Genomic DNA, 16,820 nt, shown 5'->3' with positions numbered 1-16,820 from the left:
TTGCACGTTTTATATCTTTCTAATAATGCATTATTGCTAATATGAATTTGTTGAAACATTGATTAATTTCACAATGAGCAAGATGTTATTTAGATATGTATTTTTACTCTTTTTACTAAAAAACAAAGATATACTAATCTTGCTATTATTTAATTCAAATCTAAGTAGTTAAGTAGTACCATCAAAAATATACACGCATATAATACTAGAAACTTGTACATTATAATATTTATAATTATCATAAAACTATAGTAAATTATGTAACGGTACGACATATTAGAGAATAAGGACATCTCAATATTTTTCTATTTAGTTTTTGCATAAGAATGCATGATATGCATAATTGAAAACTATCTACAAAATTGTTGAAAATTTTTCAAGGTTACATGTACATCACAATAAGATTTAAGGCTCTGCAGCCATTCTATTTCTTGCTGTTTCCCTCGATCGATTATGTACTTCTGCTGTTCTTAAAGTAATACCAAATATGTCTTCGTGATAACGATTTTCATCCTAAAAAACAATTATATAAGTAATTGAAATTGAATATTTAGACATAAAATTGTGATATGGCTTACGCGTAATGATAACATATACGCCTCGACCTGTTTATCAGTCATTTCACCATGAGTCTGTATAATATGTTTCAAAGTTTGATAAACATCTTCTGCCATTGTACAATCGCCACAAACATAAAAATGACCTCCTTCGTACACCAACATATCATAAATTTGTGAAGCTTCTGCTTGAATTAAATCTTGTACGTATGTCTGTTAAAATTAATATAACTATAATATTTCAAATACTACAAAGTAATGTTACAAATTGTTTAAAAAACATTTTAAATTGCAACCTTTTTCAATCCAGGTTCTCGCGAAAGAGCTAAGAAAACCTTATCTAAAACGCCAACCTTTACCATTTCTTCCTTTTCTTGTCTGTACAGATCTAAGCTTCTTTGACGACAACCAAAAAATAACCAGACATTTCCGTACTCAAGATCTACAAATTTTTTATTCCGTATTTATTTTAAGAATATTATAATATATCATAAACTATGATACCTGGTTGATATTTCATTTGTGCAAGGCGATGATGCCAGAAACCACGGAAGGGAGCAATTCCAGTTCCCGGACCAACTAGTATCATTGGCGCTTTTGGTTCGATTGGCATATAAAAGTTAGGTGCACTAAATGTAAAAAGAAATATATCATATTTTATTACATCTGCTAAAATTGTATTAATAAAAATTGCTTTTACAAATACGAACTTACCTACGTACAAATACATATAAAGGTTCTCCATCTGATATTTCACGTAGATAATTAGAACAAACTCCATAATGAACTGGCCCAGAACCGCCTAATTTTTTACAAATAATTATATTTTTAAGCAAAATAAGGTCTCTAGATAATTCAGGGATTGTATGTAAAATTAGATACCTTGTGTTTTATATTGTACAACAGCGACGGTAAGATGTATTTGTCCTTGATGTACATCCGGAGAAGAAGAAATACTATAAAATCTCGGTTGTAAAGGAGTTAAATGGAGTAATAATAAGGGCGCAAAAGGTTTCACGGATGGAAATTCATCTAATACTTCTACTAAATTGGGGAACTTCCAATGTCTCCAATCCTCATATGCTGCTGGATCCTATATTTAAAAAGAAGAAAAGATTTTCCAGATTTTTTCATGCTTTTGGTAATTAAATTTTTTCAAATTGAAGATTAATATAATATTTACAGAAGCTAAAAGGTTGAGTTGTGCTTGTTCTTTTGGATTTGTAGCAATCGACGCAAAGTATCTAAGAAGGTTTGGTGTTGGTGGTATCGTGATATCTAAAAATCTTTTCAGTAATATTCTCAAGGAATTAGGAAGATACCTATCATGTGCCATCCAGGTTTTCATGATTCCTATGTAACAAAGAAAAAGAAATTTATTGCTACTGAACAATAACGAGACTTAATATTTTCAATAATGTTAATGCTAACCATTCGGTGTGTGGGATTGCTTCTGTATTTGCAATTCAATCGGTGTATTTGGATCAAAGGGAGTTTGTACTCGTTCCAAAATTGCTTCTACCAATTCTGATCTATTACATGCGAAAACTCCCAAATGATCACCAGGCTTATATTGTATTTCCATACCTGCTATATCATCGAGTTCCAGAAGTAATGTAGTTCCACTATACAAGATCGTAAAGTCAAAGTTCATTGTATAATTATAAAATTATTATTTAAAATATATCATTACCTCGATGAATCACCGCTTAAATTTGTTTTTCGGAACATATTACAAGTAGTCACGTTTCTATTGTGACATTTGCTTAAAGCTGAAATATTACAATTATAAAATTTATAATTTATAAACAGTTATAGATAACATACCTTTTCCAATTAGTTGTGGTTCAGCTTCTACAAACCGAACAGTAGCTGCCGACAAAGCTTCTGAGCCTAAAGATAAAGCAACTTCAAGTAAAGTATCATCGTCATCTAAGCAGAAAGTTTCACACGCAACCTGGAATTGTTATGAGAAATGCTTAAAAATTACTGCATAATAATATATAAAAGATTATAGTAATAAGATACAAACAGCGAAAGTATCGGCTGCCCATTTCCGAAACGTTTGTTCCTGTCCACACATTTCATCTCCTTGTGCCAATTTCAACAGTCGTTCTCCGCCTAATTCGCCTAACAAGTTATCCACATAGCGACCAAATGCGCAAAAGTTTGGATATGCTGATGATCCCAATGCGAAAACAGCAAATCTATAAAAGGGAATATAAGCTTCGTTTCACATTTATAAGTTAATTTTAAATAAATATCTATACCTGACATTGCTCAAAGGACCAAAAGTGTCTTCCGTTTGAGAATCTGTGGTAGAACCACGAAGTGAATCCAGTCTATCTAGTTTCTTTGAATTGCTTACTTCTGTCTGACTATTTGCTTTAATGAACGATTTTGAGGTCGCCAGGCTGAAATTATGGTATAAATCATTGGGATTCAATTTAAGAATTTCATCATTTTATTATTTTAAATGTATAAATACCTTATCTTATTGCCACTATTAATGTACGTTTCATTCATTTTCATTGCGTACAAATTTTGTGCGAAAGCCTAGAAGATAAAATATATATGAAACCATAATTTGTTTCAATCTTTTTATACAAAAGATATAAATTTACTTCGCCATTTTCTGGGGGATCACCGTTCCCAAAGGTGGATGTTATAACCAGTAATAAAGCTTCGTGTTCTATATTACTGATATCATAATCCGACATACAGAGTACCTAAAATTGATAGCTTCAAGTATTTTTCAGGCGTTATTTCTTTAAAATGAACTTACTGAAACTGAAAGTTTTGTGATATTTAATTAAATAATGAATACCTGGGAGTGAAAAGCATGTCCTAATAATTCGCTAAGTTTCTCAGCGTACATCTGTGAGGTGCCAGTTTCCGTAGCAAATAATACTGTAGCTTTTATTCTTCGAGATAAAGCTCTTCCAAATAACTTAGACGTAAATTTTACTGCTCTTGCAATTTGCTTAAAATGAAACTTTCGCCTTGGCTTTTTAGATGTTGATTTTTTATCGCGACCCTTTTTCCAAACATGTGTCTTCCAAGCAGGTTCCTATTATTTTACAGTAAAGAAATATAATAAATATAAAATAGAGATGTGCTAAATAACTTATCCAATAAAAACCTGAGCATCATACGATGGCTTCAAATAATACAGGGCCATCTCCTGATGAAACACAGGTGTAGCTGATCCTGATATCGGTGGTACGATCCAGAGCCAATCGGCTGGACATCCATTTCTTAATCGCATTTCATTTTCGTAATGTTTCATGAAAGATTCCGAAGCGGTATGGTGATCCACGATTGTCACATTTTTCATCTAAAAGATTTATTATTAATTTTTATAAAAAATGTTGAATATTATTATCTATAATTTATATATACATACTTGAAAACTATACAAAACAGCAACATTAGCTTCTATCATGGCTTTGTCTTTCCATAATGAAGTGGATGTTCTTGTATCTAATCCCATATGAGTTGCAATTGTCTAAAAATAAAATTTATTTTAGCACGTTTCTCTAGAAGAATGAATATTAAAATTCCGTAAAATATTTACTTCTAGTAAATTATATCGTTGAACATCGCATAAATCCCTCGACCCAATTTCAGTGCTCATGTACCATCCATTGAATGGTGCGGCTGTAAACTCCAAACCACCGCAATCGAATACCATTCCAGATACGGCAGGAACCGCGAACCATTTTAATTCTAATTTCTCAAACCAATCGTATCTAGAATAGAACAAGTAAAAATTATTTGACATTAATAAATTTTACAAAAATACATTAATAACGAACAAAAATACTTACGTTGGATGACTAAGAGGTACTTCAAGAACAAGTTCGCTTGGAATATCAAAATAATCAGGATCATGGCCGTTTGCTGACAATACCAACGGCAATATGTCGAAACGAGTGCGTGCACTTCTCCAACCTAGTTTCATGCATAGCTGTAAAAAATAGTAAGTTGACTGATAGTTTTAAATTAGAAATGGAAAAGACAATTGGAATTAATCAGCTTACTTCGGTGAATTCAACGTTTGCAGGATCACCAATTATGGTACCGTCTGGATTTTTATATCCCGCATAACTTATTAATTGTTGATTCCACACTCTATAATCGTGTTTTCCATCTGTACGTTGCGGAAATATAGTTATTGCAGACCTAAAAATAATAAAAAATAAATAGTACGCATTCCATGGAAAATTTTTTCAATTGAAATACCTAATGTTTCCTTTGTTCGTACTGTACTTAATGTGATTGCATAAAGCTTCAAACATGCCGCTGGTAGTCGTAACGTAACGACAATCAAACACCTATAATAAATGAATATCTACATATATATGAGAATTCATGGAATATCATTCTATTCTGTTATTAATTTTATCCGTGAATTGAAACAAATTGGATAATGTAGAGAAGATGCAAATTCACATTTTTATGGATATAATTGAAAAACGGGTTCTGAATAGACGACTATTTAATTCATTAAATACTATAACTATTCAAATATTTTGGATAGTTTACGCATTTTGATATATTTTTACTTATTTTTAACTTTATAAATTATGCGTATTCTGTATATTTTTGTACCTTTAAATTTTCCATAAATACGTAAAAATCCGATATCTAGTTGTAATTATCTATTTACTCTCAGGTTCTATATCGTTAATTATTATATATTCAGCTTTGTATTAGTAGAAACGATCTTGAACTTGATAGAAGAAGCTTCCTAAACTTATACTGACTATATCTTTAATTCTTCAAATGTAAGTTTTGATTGATTAGGACATATTGTCACGTACTTGCAATTTAGACCATTGAATACGACCGATGCATCTTGTGGCATTACGCCACGCTAGTTTCGCTCCGAAAACTAATTCAGTTTCAGTTAATTGATAAGTGCTAGTAGCCATAACTTCCTTTTGCACGCTTTCCCAACGAATACGATGTGCTTCGCTGTTTAATCTATTTTTTAAAGGAAAAATATTACTTAACAACTTGAATATTATAAATATCATTGTATAAAATATGCTATAAAATATCATAGAAATATAAAACATGTTTTGAATGCATTGTACCTTCTGATGGAAGAAAAATATTGTTCGAGAAAATCTTTCGCATGCACAAGGGTCTCTTCTCTCGAACGGGCTTCTGTTCCATGAATCGGTAGTTGCATAATGCTACCGAGACACACTTGACCAGAACACAATGTTTTCTGAAGAAAGTAACAAAATTAAGCAAGTATTCAATTTTTTCCAAAAATTAGAAATTTTTTTAATCGTTTACTTAGGTCGTTATAAGTAGTAAAAAAAGAGTATTATTAATTAAAATAACAGCTTCACGTTTAAATCAGATTATTATTATTATTACACTAATCGCATTGTATATTCAAATCAGTTTAATTTCTAATCAGTTATTTACCAGTTTCATATAAATTGGATCCCCGAGAAAAATATTATGTTTCATTTATTTCAATTATTTCAAAACTCAATCTCCCGACTGTTTTGAGCAGCATAATTACATTATACTTATACATATACTTACATATACTTCGGTTCATAAATATTAGGACATTTGCTAATTTTGTACACTGTAATAATTAATCTAGATTGTTAGAGAAATAATTAATCGGTCAGAATTTTGTATTTGTATAGAATAACATTATTATCTAAAACACATAAAAAGATTATAGAGAGAAAATTATAGAGAGATTGTAGAAGAAAACTATTCGTAAAAATTTTATTTTTGCCATCTATATAATTAATGGTCTAAAACACATAGAAAGAATTTTGATGAATTCAATAGCTAAAAAAATAACTTATGAAATTATCTCCAACTATATATGTATACAATATTAATTATAATAATAATTCTAAATATACATATATGTCTATAATATTACATATAACTGTTATTAATATAATTATAATATAATCAAAAACCTAGTAATATGAACATCTAAATAGTAACTAAAACAGTAACTAAGACATATTATGAATATAAATAAAGATACCATTTAAATTTATTATATGAAACTTGAAGTCAAAAAAGTATGAATTCGTTACAGTCTAACGAAGTTCTAAACGAGGATTAATAGATTTCTAATGGTCTGTCAGAGTTTTCCTTATTCTCCTGTAAGTGTTCTAGTACTTATGAACGAATGTAAGTATACATATTTCCGCGCAACTAGTGGACCACCAAACTCTCGTTTTTCGATAGTATTGACTCGCTCTGTTACAAATTCGCCCACACTCGCAATCTCATTTGAACTCTCACACTATTCGCTACCGTGCAATTTCCAACGTCAAATACAGCCCGAAATTTCCAACTAAAAAATTCCCCAAGATAGATACATAAAAGAAAGTAACCTACAAAACACGCAAATAAAAAATTAAAGAAGCAGAAGGGAATGAAAAGGAGAAAACAGAAATAAAAATTATTTATGCTTGTAAAGTGTCTCTTTCGTTATATGTACCTCCGCATTTCCAGCATGCAGGGAGTCAAAAGCCTCGGTTTTGTAGATGAGGTTACGCAGTTTCGTCGGTTTCTTCTGACAAGCACCCGTTGTCTCGTGCTCCTTCATCTCGACGTTATGATTTTTTTGCTTGACAAAAAGTGCCCCTGACTCACTTGTCACCGCTCCGCTGTATATTAGGCTGCCGCGGCACGTATACTGGCTTGACTTCCTTTCGCGAGCATCCCCGTGAGAAGGGAGAGATATTTAGCCCCTTCCAATCAGCAGTACCTCAGACTCCGTGAAATCTCACATGCGCTGTGGAGCTGCGCCATTGATTTACCGCGCCAATATGTTTCAGCAAACACTCTGCTGTCATACATTTCTTTTTCAATATTTTAGCCTCAAACATTTTTCTGTTACGTTTATGAGAAATTATTTTATAATATATCAGAAATGTCTTGAAATTTAACTTTATCTATTGATGTAATGATATGTATGAACGAGTAAGTAGTCAATATTTTAGTTCTCCATATTTTTCTGCTATGTATATTTATAAAACAGTTATTTTATAATATATTGGACTTGTTTTGAAATTTAGCTTTATCTGTTGGTATAATGATATGTATGATATGTATTATATAAGTAAGAATGTTTTAAATGATAGGTATTGTATATGAGTTATAATACTGCTCTGGTCATTGGCCACAGGTTAGGATGAAATGAAGAGTAAGGGAAGTAAAGGAGAAAACAAGAAATATCGCAAAATATCTTTATTGAAAAAATTGAATTGTGATATTTTATTAATTGTAATATAAAAGAACAAAATTTAACGAATGAAAAAAATGATTAGTGAAAGATTAATATTTATTTTTATCTATGTTTTATTCCGCTAAAGAATGCATATTCCCTCTTTTTAACAAATGTACTAAATCTTTAATGAGCTATGTTGTAGAGATATTTTGAACATTATAATCATTGATGATGTGATAGTTCCACAGTCCCAGTTCTCACAAACAAAAATGTCTTATAAAATGGAAAATCACGAAAAATGGACATTCCTCATTTTTCTCCTTATACTTCAAATGTGATCACTTAGCAAGGAAGAGATTATTTAGTCAAAATAAACGATATGAAAAAGATATATATACAGGAATGATTTATTGACTAATAGTAAGAGAGGGAAATAGCATTTCTAGGAAATATTCTAAATAATCTAGGGAGTCGCAAGTATCTTCCTTCTTTTGACATATCTATTCATTTTACATACAGCCAACATCAGAGACTCATTTTAAAAAACCAATTTCAAGAAGTTGTTGAAAAATTATTGTTATCTAATACATTAATCACTAATACTACAATATTAGATATACATTATTAAAGAACTCCTAGCATAGACTCTCCCTTGTTAACTGACAAGGTTTAGTCCTGACACGTGGTCGATTATTAAGAGGCTATTGTTACATGGACCATAAAGATGCGCATTCGATTTAACGCATGGTTACCCATTTGAATGGTCGATGATTAATCTCATATATCATAAAATTTTTATTGATATATCTACCGACTGTAACACGTGCATTCAGTAACTAATTGAACAGGATTATAATGAATATAAAAATAGAAAGACGGGGAACTTTTACTTACTATTGAGATGTTGAAATAAATGATATAAGAGGTATGAATGAAGAATAAGGAAACAGTATATGCATAGTTGTTAGTTTTGATATTTAAATTGTTTATTACTTGAATTTCGTGTATTTTCAGAGTTTATTAACTTTATGCATTTAGAAGAAAATATAAATGATAAAAATGTATAAGATTAATTAATAAAATTACGAATATTAATTTTTGTATTGTTCAATTACATAAAAATTAACATTTTTTTGCGAATATAATTTCGTCATAGGCCTAAAAATTAAAATAATTTTTGCATTTACAACGTTTACTATTTAAACTCTACAAATAAAGAAAAGATTATTTTTAAAAAGTGTGTTCTTAAATAATTTTTCTTCCTCTAGAAAACACGATCAAATTACATGTATACATATAATGCTTTACTTTATTGTTATTAAAAGATGTTAGTATTTCATGTAATATCGATTAAAGTTTAATGCACAGGATATCGATAGTGCTTGTACTTACTTACGTAGTAAAGTCCGAAATTAATCAGCCTACTTATAGGGCCGTTTCTACTACCGTTTGTTATTTCATATCTATTTTTAGAAAAAATTTGTCATATCTTTTACAATCAAATAATAATCTGTGCGGAAAAATAATTTTATTGACAGAAATATTTATCTCCATATAAACAATTTTATATAATATAATTATTTTGATTTAATGATATTTATATAATATCATTATTACAGGAATTCTATTGGTAATCTATACGTAAAGTTTGTCACATTGTCAATTAATTTTTGTTTACGTTCTAATTCAGTGACGATCGCAATAAATGCAAAAGATGCAGCAAGAGGAAGATAATCGCAGATTTGAATTCGCATCTTGCAACATAACTCCAAAAAAATTACAGAGAACGCCACGAGATGCTGGTAAGCTTTAGCTACCTACATTTCCACTTGTGAACAATAAGTAAAGTTGTAATTGTTTTGTAGGATCTGAAAGGAAAGATATACTGTCGGAAGTTAAACGTAGGATTCATTCTACTCCTCAAAATAGCCCGAATAGACATCCGAAAACTCCTCAAAGTAGCGGTATAATATATTCATTATAATAAATTTATAGTTAGAGTTTCATGCATTTATACGAAATATAAAGGTACGAAGATATACAGAATACATGATATATGTAAAATGTCCAAAGTAGAGTACTCGTTGTAATTTTTAATAGATAAACCAAGTCTTTGTTTAAGCTCTATTCGTTTAGCGTAATTTATAAAAATATAAATTTGCACGATTATCCGTGATCTATTCATAATATTATATAAAAGTAACATAAATCATCTTAGCTAAATACTAAATGTATGAAATGTTTTACCGTAGGGTCTTTTAGAAAAGACGTGAAATTGCACTTAGAATGCACAAAGCGAAAGATTCCGTCACCTCATAAGGAGAGCCTCGAAAAGATTCAGAAAACATCTCCAAGCGGAAAATTCGTCAATACCTTAATAGGACAGTGGTACAAACTTACGGGTGTTCGAACAGCATTGCCCCAAACAGTAGTGATTATAATTTTTGTTCTATCGTCCATTCTTTATTCATGCATTCTATATCAAGCATTTAAAGACAATGGAACAACATGCAAAATTCAAAAAGAAAACAAGTTTATAATCTAAAAATATTATAAAATAATGGAGACCTATTAAACGAGCGATATTACTTTCAAAATTGTTCTATTGTCTTTTATTCTACTAAAAAGTCATTATTGAAAAGTATCGAATAAAATTTGATTATTGAACAAATGTTAAATAAACAGACACAAGAAAATTCCATCACGGAAGAAATGAGGCGAATGTATGGAATTGAAGAACGGAAGATTCAGAAGTTGCAGAAGAAGCTGCAGAGTGCTGAAGAAACTATATCTTCACTTTCTGCATCTCATGAGGCCGAGCTGCGAGCTAAAGAGGACATTTTGCAACAGTAACATATTTGTCATAGATTATTTATACATTCCTTGCAGTTAAAGAATGATTGTTATAGAAGTATTAATGTCTAGATTGAACAGCGATTGGGAATCAATTACTAATTATTATGATGAAATATCGGAGAGCCTGAAGGGGTTTCAGCAGCACAAGGATAATTTATCAAAGTTATATAACGACGTCATTATTACACAACAGTCAACGGTGAAGAAGCTACAACAGGAATTAAGTACTATGAAATTGAAAGGTACATAGATATGTAAATTTCACTAGAAACTTTGTTTAAATATATTTGTTTTAATTTTGTTTAATATGTTTTTGTATAGATGATGCACAGAGAAATATTGTTAGTACAATTGAAAACAAACTAAAGGATCAAGAGAAAAGGTACTTAGGAAAAATTTATGAATGACTTATTATATAAGTAATGGTCAACTTTTGTCTAATTCATTATTAGGATACATGGAATGATGATTGCTGAGACCGAATTGAAAAAACAATTCGAAGATATGAAGGATAAATCGACTTCAGAAAAAAATTATTTGCACAATGTTCATGCAGAAGAAAAATTAGAATTAATGAAGGTCAGAAATATAATATTTTTGATCTCTACATTTTTCTTCCTTTTTACTTTAATTTTCCTATTTTGAGTAGAAAGACGTGTACAATCTTGTCTCCTCCGAAGGAAGGAAAATATTTTACTTGTTTTATCACCATTGTTATCATAGATGTAATAAACGTGTGAAATATTGTAAACGATTATGATTCCAGAAGCAAGAAAATCTCACGTCGATGAATCAAGAACTGCAAGTGCAATTACAGAAGATTACGGAAGAAAAACAAGACCTAAGTACCGCGTTAGCTGAAAAAGACGATAAAATTGTTAAATTGCAGGAGGAGATCTCTACATACAAGTAAGCGTTTTGTGAATTTAGATTAATTAAATACATATTTTAAACTCTGTTACTTTATTGGTTTTGCGACAGAAATAAAATCGGAGATTTGCTTTATCGCAACACAGAATTAAGTTCAAAATATGAAACGTCATTCGGAAAAGAAGGAGAACTATCAAAACAATTGCAATTGAGAACAGAAGAAGTATAGTGATCTTATGATTTCCTTTAAATATTCTTTTATATATAATAAATACATTCTACACCTCACAATAGGTCGAGAAATTACAAGAAAATTTAAATACAAGACAAGAACTAGAATCTAGTTTAGCTCAAGATCTTGAGATAATTGACAATAAATACCGTAACGTGCAAAATGATTTCATAAATGTAGAAAACAAATTAAAGGAGACACAAGTTCGTAATTTAAATCTTGAGCAGTCTTTGGATATTATGAAACGCGATAACGAACATAAGATAGTAGAATTGAATAGAAAAATTGAATTCTTAGAAAGAGAAAAAGAACGAATGATTTTAGAGAAGCATTCAAAAATACAGGTATAATTTTAAGAAATAATTAAAAATTGTAAATTTACAAATAGTCACTCAAATTCATTTCTTGCATATAGGAACTGGAGCACGCTTATAACTTATTAAAAGAGAAACACGAGGCAGAAATAACATCCTTAAAACAAAAATATGATGTTAAATTAACAGAAATGACGAAAACAGTAACTACACAACATTGTGCCTTTTTAAAATTAAATGAAGCTTTAAACAAAATGAACAAAGATAATCAAAATAGACAAACAAATTCTGATCAATGTACAATAGCAAATCGTAACAAACTGCAGGAAAACTTGGGAACAAGAATGCAACCACTAGTAGAATCTAACGATAATGTAATTGAAACAAGAATTAAAGAAATAGAAAGCCAAACGCAAACAAGTCAAGTTCGTGAAATGAAAGAGCAACAATTTCAAGACCAAGAAAATGTAGATAGGTCGAAAGCTATATCTAAAGATAAAAACGAAATGTCGGATCTGGAACAAGATATATATAACTTTAGTGATATAGAAGTTAACAATGAATCACAGACTGTAAGTTATACATATAACATGTTAACTTTGTGTGTATAAATGAATTTATATTGAATTTATGTAATTATAGGTATTGTCACAAAATAGGAAACTTCGATTCCAGTTAAATTCTCCAACAAAGGTGAAATTTATTGTTTAATATTACTTTTTTTAATAATACAAGATAAAGCAAAAATAATACTATTTTTATAGATTGTTGAATATACAGAAAACTATCCTAATTTCTCTCAAAATAAAAATATAACGCAATCGAATATAAAAATAAAGAAACAGCAGGAGAAAAAAAATGAAGTAATATTTTCAGATAAGTTTTCTTTGAAATTTCATATATTTTATATCTGATTAATAAAATTAAGATATTATTTTATACAAATAGGATAAAAATAATTCGATAGTGAAAAAAAGAATATTTAAAACTCGTGGCACTGGATTACGGCAATATGGAACTACAAAAAATCTTCAATATGGAACTCTTGGAAAGATTTCTAAAAAATAAAATTTTATATAATATTATCATTAGGATTATTACATATATATTATTACTACATATACATATTATTATTACATTTAGGATTATTACAAAATGTATTATTTCAAATTTCAACAATATGTTTTTTCGTAATCGCTTAAAATGTATTTTCTCGATATAATTACAAGTATGTTAATTTATCACTAATCAATTTGTAGTAGTTAAATTATGCAGATATATAAGTTGTATAAGTATACACTTTATTTGTAGGAGTTACAGATATGCTTAAAAATATATAAACACATAACAATTATTCACAAAAGAAAAGTTTTTTCAATAACAAATAATAATAATACATTCAATCAATATATTCATTAACAAAATATACATAATACTTCATCGATGAACACACAACTTATGTATAATTTTGACTATTTTACGTACGTAATATATATATATATATTTCGAATCTGGAACAAGATATATATAACTTTAATATTGGACCCTCCATTTCTATTATCTTCCAGATTGTTGTGTCTATATTTAAATGATGTAGCATATTAGATTTAAACATTCCGCAATATTTAATCAAATCTATATACATGTATCCTGATTCGAACAAGATAGTATTTACTTTTTATGTACTCCTTGATTTAAATATCATTAAATTTTATATTATCCTTTTTATTATTTACAGTAATACTATCTTATTTTAATTGTTTATTAAAGTGGTAGAACAATCCCATTTCATAGATCTTTCGACAGCCATTTTCCACTTAGAATACCTTAAATCTCTTTCTGAAATATAAATATATGAAATTATTATTAACTTATTCTCTTTTGCATTCTATTCTTTTATTCAAAAGAGTTATTACCATCATCTCCAATTTCTGGTGAAAATGTTGTAACTTGCGACGCGTCTACATCGCTGATATCAACAATACCTACTCCAATACCAGCTAATATAGCTGCTCCTAATGCTGTTGTTTCTACCATATTGGGTCTCACTATATACATTATTAAAATGTTATTATTAAAATATAAGTGAAATATATATGTTCATTGCAGGTAAAGGTGATATCAATGAAAAATGTTACATACCAACTTTTATTCCTGTTAGATCAGCTTGTAGTTGCATAAGCAAATTATTTACTGTCATTCCACCATCAACTTGTAAAGTTGTTAGTTTCGTTCCGGAATCTTTAATCATCGCTTCTAAAATATCTCTCGTCTGAAAACAGACAGCTTCTAATGCTGCCCGGACGATATGATATTGCTGCGTATCTTCAGTGATACCGCAAATCACTCTAGAAAATGTACGCATCTTGTAATTTGCAATATCAAAAAATAGGAGTAGCGATCTTCTGAAATATTATTATTACGGTTTACTTACCCTCGTGCATCTTGTTGCCAATATGGTGCGTATAAACCAGAAAATGCAGGTACAAAATATACGTCTCCAGAATTTCTCACACTTTCTGCCATGTCTTGAGACTGTGTAATATTAGCGAATAGTTGTATATTATCACGTAACCATGTTAAAGCTGCCCCACCTATAGCTACTGAGCCTTCCAATGCATAAATTGCTGGTTCTTTACCCATCTTATATGCAATAGTTGTTATGAGACCCTGAGTCGAATCTACTTTCTAAAATGATAAAATGAATTAGTTTTCAGTAAAACGTATACTACACAATATATTGATTGACAGAAATAAATACATACAACATTTCCAGTATTGTAAAGTAAGAAACAACCAGTTCCATAAGTAGCCTTTGCTTGCCCAGGCCTTAAGCATAATTGACCAAGAAGTGCTCCTTGTTGATCACCTACACACTTACATTTAAAGGTAAAGTATGTTAATTTAATCAATCAAATTTGAAACAAAATTAATAGCTGGATATATTATTTTAAATATTTACCCCTGCTATAGGTACACCAGCAAGAACTTCTGGATTAGAAACTATTCCATATACTTCAGCACTAGATCGTATTTCAGGCAGAATATGTTGTGGAATTCCAAAAAATTGACATAACAGAGGATCCCATTTTAATGATTCAATATTCATTAACATTGTGCGAGATGCATTTGAAACATCAGTTATATGTAACTGACCTTTGGTGAGATTCTATATGATACAAATACGATTTACTTCATCGAGAAATAAATTATGAGTGAATCAATTATTGTGATATTATGTAATAATATATGAATAAAAATAAATAAATGGACATACCCACATAAGCCATGTATCAATTGTTCCAAAAGCACATCTTTCTTCATCAACTGCATGTTTAACAGATGGTACATTATCAATAAGCCAACGTATTTTGAGAGCACTAAAGTATGGTGACATTGGAAGGCCACAAATAGGTTTCAAATAATTTTTGTTTCTTGTTTTATTAGGTACACTGTCTAATATACCTTCTAAAGTTGTGGTAGTTCTAATATCTAGCCATACTATAAAAAATAATATTAATTTTATTTTAATACTCTTACATGTGTATAATATATGTTTAAATATATATGCTATGAATACAAAAATATCTTAATAATAAACCACATACTTTACCTATTGCATTGTGTAATGGTTCTCCTGTATTTTTATCCCACATTAAAGTAGTTTCTCGTTGATTGGTGATCCCAATTGCTTTAATATCTGACGCGCTCATGCCGATATCTTTTAATTTTTCTATAGTCTTTTTGATACATTCTATAACAGCTTTTAAAATCTCTTTTGGATCTTGTTCCACCCATCCTTCTTGTGGATATTTTTGTTTAATTTCAATTTGGTGTGATGCTATTACTTTCCTACGTAAGACATCAAACACCTAGAAAAAAATACATTGCACTATGCTTTCTGTATTATACATAATTTTTCTACATATACTCTACTACTTATCATAAAATAAAGCTACAACAAATTTTATATAATTATAAATAAAAATTTAATAAAACAACGATCAAAGCAGCTTATAAATTTTAACTTACAAATTCATAAAAGGACCTAACAAAAATTAAAATAAAAATCTTAATGTGGAATATTGTTAAATAGGAAACTATCGTTCAGTTTAAAATAGTATAACATATCGTAAAGTAAATATTGTGGAGAAACAACCGCATGAACACAGTCTATATGAGTTCAAATTCCATTCAGAAATCTCAGTTGGCTGTCAGTTGTTTTCATTGTTTGAATTTAAACACAAATGAAGTTTACTTACTAAGAATCTAGCGCTACTCGTCCCTTCGTCAATTGCTCCTATGAATGGACCCGTGCGATTGATGTTTTCAGGCATATTTTTCCTTCTTTTTCTCACTTGAAGTTCGTTATTAGGAAAAATATTTAAGCATATATAATATTCGCAGAATGACCTATGTTCAACCTTTATTCTATCATGTTACATAATGATACGCTTGAAATATAAAAGTTAATCAACGATAACAATGTTCATTGCTAGTAAAATTAAACGAATTACTTATTCATTTTCTTTACCGTATATTTCTTCATTGATCGCATTTCGAATCTATTTTATAGCAAACAGTACACTAATTTTTTACAACATTATAGTCTGTGAATGATACAGAAAAAAATTAATGAAATATTTTAATATATCGCTTATTTTGTAAGTTTGTTAAATATGAGAGAAATAAATTTAAATATTGACTCCACATGGTGTCATTTTTTTCCTTTTTACGTAAAGGTAATATGTATAGGAATA

General features: G+C 29.4%; 3 protein-coding genes across 3 annotated transcripts; 1 reads left to right on the top strand and 2 right to left on the bottom strand.

Moving 5' to 3' along the window:
- Positions 1–109: 109 nt before the first annotated feature.
- On the bottom strand, positions 110–7,302 carry LOC117209160 (nitric oxide synthase, salivary gland). The gene is made up of 24 exons (XM_033450846.1): positions 7,057–7,302; positions 5,660–5,796; positions 5,384–5,546; positions 4,803–4,894; positions 4,601–4,742; positions 4,388–4,527; positions 4,135–4,309; positions 3,964–4,065; positions 3,700–3,894; positions 3,385–3,627; positions 3,182–3,286; positions 3,046–3,113; positions 2,828–2,971; positions 2,590–2,764; positions 2,385–2,514; positions 2,251–2,329; positions 1,989–2,182; positions 1,741–1,910; positions 1,440–1,650; positions 1,272–1,359; positions 1,062–1,186; positions 854–999; positions 579–770; positions 110–513 (listed from the first exon to the last, which is right to left on the bottom strand). The coding sequence occupies exons 1-24, from the start codon at positions 7,162–7,164 to the stop codon at positions 406–408; spliced, it is 3,432 nt and encodes a 1,143-aa protein (XP_033306737.1). The 5' UTR covers positions 7,165–7,302; the 3' UTR covers positions 110–405.
- A 2,129-nt stretch (positions 7,303–9,431) lies between these two features.
- On the top strand, positions 9,432–13,173 carry LOC117209183 (flagellar attachment zone protein 1-like). Its single transcript, XM_033450880.1, has 14 exons — positions 9,432–9,590; positions 9,654–9,752; positions 10,041–10,219; positions 10,474–10,637; positions 10,714–10,886; positions 10,966–11,026; positions 11,097–11,223; positions 11,411–11,553; positions 11,626–11,737; positions 11,809–12,090; positions 12,162–12,632; positions 12,703–12,753; positions 12,825–12,923; positions 13,009–13,173. The coding sequence occupies exons 1-14, from the start codon at positions 9,494–9,496 to the stop codon at positions 13,126–13,128; spliced, it is 2,178 nt and encodes a 725-aa protein (XP_033306771.1). The 5' UTR covers positions 9,432–9,493; the 3' UTR covers positions 13,129–13,173.
- A 404-nt stretch (positions 13,174–13,577) lies between these two features.
- Positions 13,578–16,681, bottom strand: LOC117209184 (glycerol kinase). The gene is made up of 9 exons (XM_033450881.1): positions 16,323–16,681; positions 15,674–15,932; positions 15,338–15,561; positions 15,023–15,229; positions 14,826–14,936; positions 14,495–14,748; positions 14,203–14,408; positions 13,977–14,108; positions 13,578–13,899 (listed from the first exon to the last, which is right to left on the bottom strand). Exons 1-9 carry the CDS (start codon positions 16,395–16,397, stop codon positions 13,814–13,816), a joined length of 1,554 nt encoding a protein of 517 aa, XP_033306772.1. The 5' UTR covers positions 16,398–16,681; the 3' UTR covers positions 13,578–13,813.
- Between the last annotated feature and the right edge of the window lie 139 nt (positions 16,682–16,820).

The sequence above is a fragment of the Bombus bifarius genome, unplaced genomic scaffold, assembly GCF_011952205.1.
Source record: "Bombus bifarius isolate JDL3187 unplaced genomic scaffold, Bbif_JDL3187 scf7180000008166, whole genome shotgun sequence".
Lineage (NCBI taxonomy): Eukaryota > Metazoa > Arthropoda > Insecta > Hymenoptera > Apidae > Bombus > Bombus bifarius.
The sequence above is the reverse complement of the archived record's forward strand: the minus strand, read 5'-3'. Positions and strand labels throughout refer to the sequence as shown.

Coding starts and splice junctions, on each gene's coding strand:
- LOC117209183 (XM_033450880.1), top strand. CDS start 9,494: ATGCAAAAGATGCAGCAAGAGGAAGATAATCGCAGATTTGAATTCGCA. Junction 9,591..9,653: donor GAGAACGCCACGAGATGCTG/GTAAGCTTTAGC, acceptor ATTGTTTTGTAG/GATCTGAAAGGAAAGATATA. Junction 11,738..11,808: donor TGCAATTGAGAACAGAAGAA/GTATAGTGATCT, acceptor ACCTCACAATAG/GTCGAGAAATTACAAGAAAA.
- LOC117209160 (XM_033450846.1), bottom strand. CDS start 7,164: ATGAAGGAGCACGAGACAACGGGTGCTTGTCAGAAGAAACCGACGAAA. Junction 5,797..7,056: donor TGCATGCTGGAAATGCGGAG/GTACATATAACG, acceptor TACTTTCTTCAG/AAAACATTGTGTTCTGGTCA. Junction 1,187..1,271: donor TTATATGTATTTGTACGTAG/GTAAGTTCGTAT, acceptor TTTTACATTTAG/TGCACCTAACTTTTATATGC.
- LOC117209184 (XM_033450881.1), bottom strand. CDS start 16,397: ATGCCTGAAAACATCAATCGCACGGGTCCATTCATAGGAGCAATTGAC. Junction 15,230..15,337: donor TTGATACATGGCTTATGTGG/GTATGTCCATTT, acceptor TGTATCATATAG/AATCTCACCAAAGGTCAGTT. Junction 14,937..15,022: donor CTGGTGTACCTATAGCAGGG/GTAAATATTTAA, acceptor TTTAAATGTAAG/TGTGTAGGTGATCAACAAGG.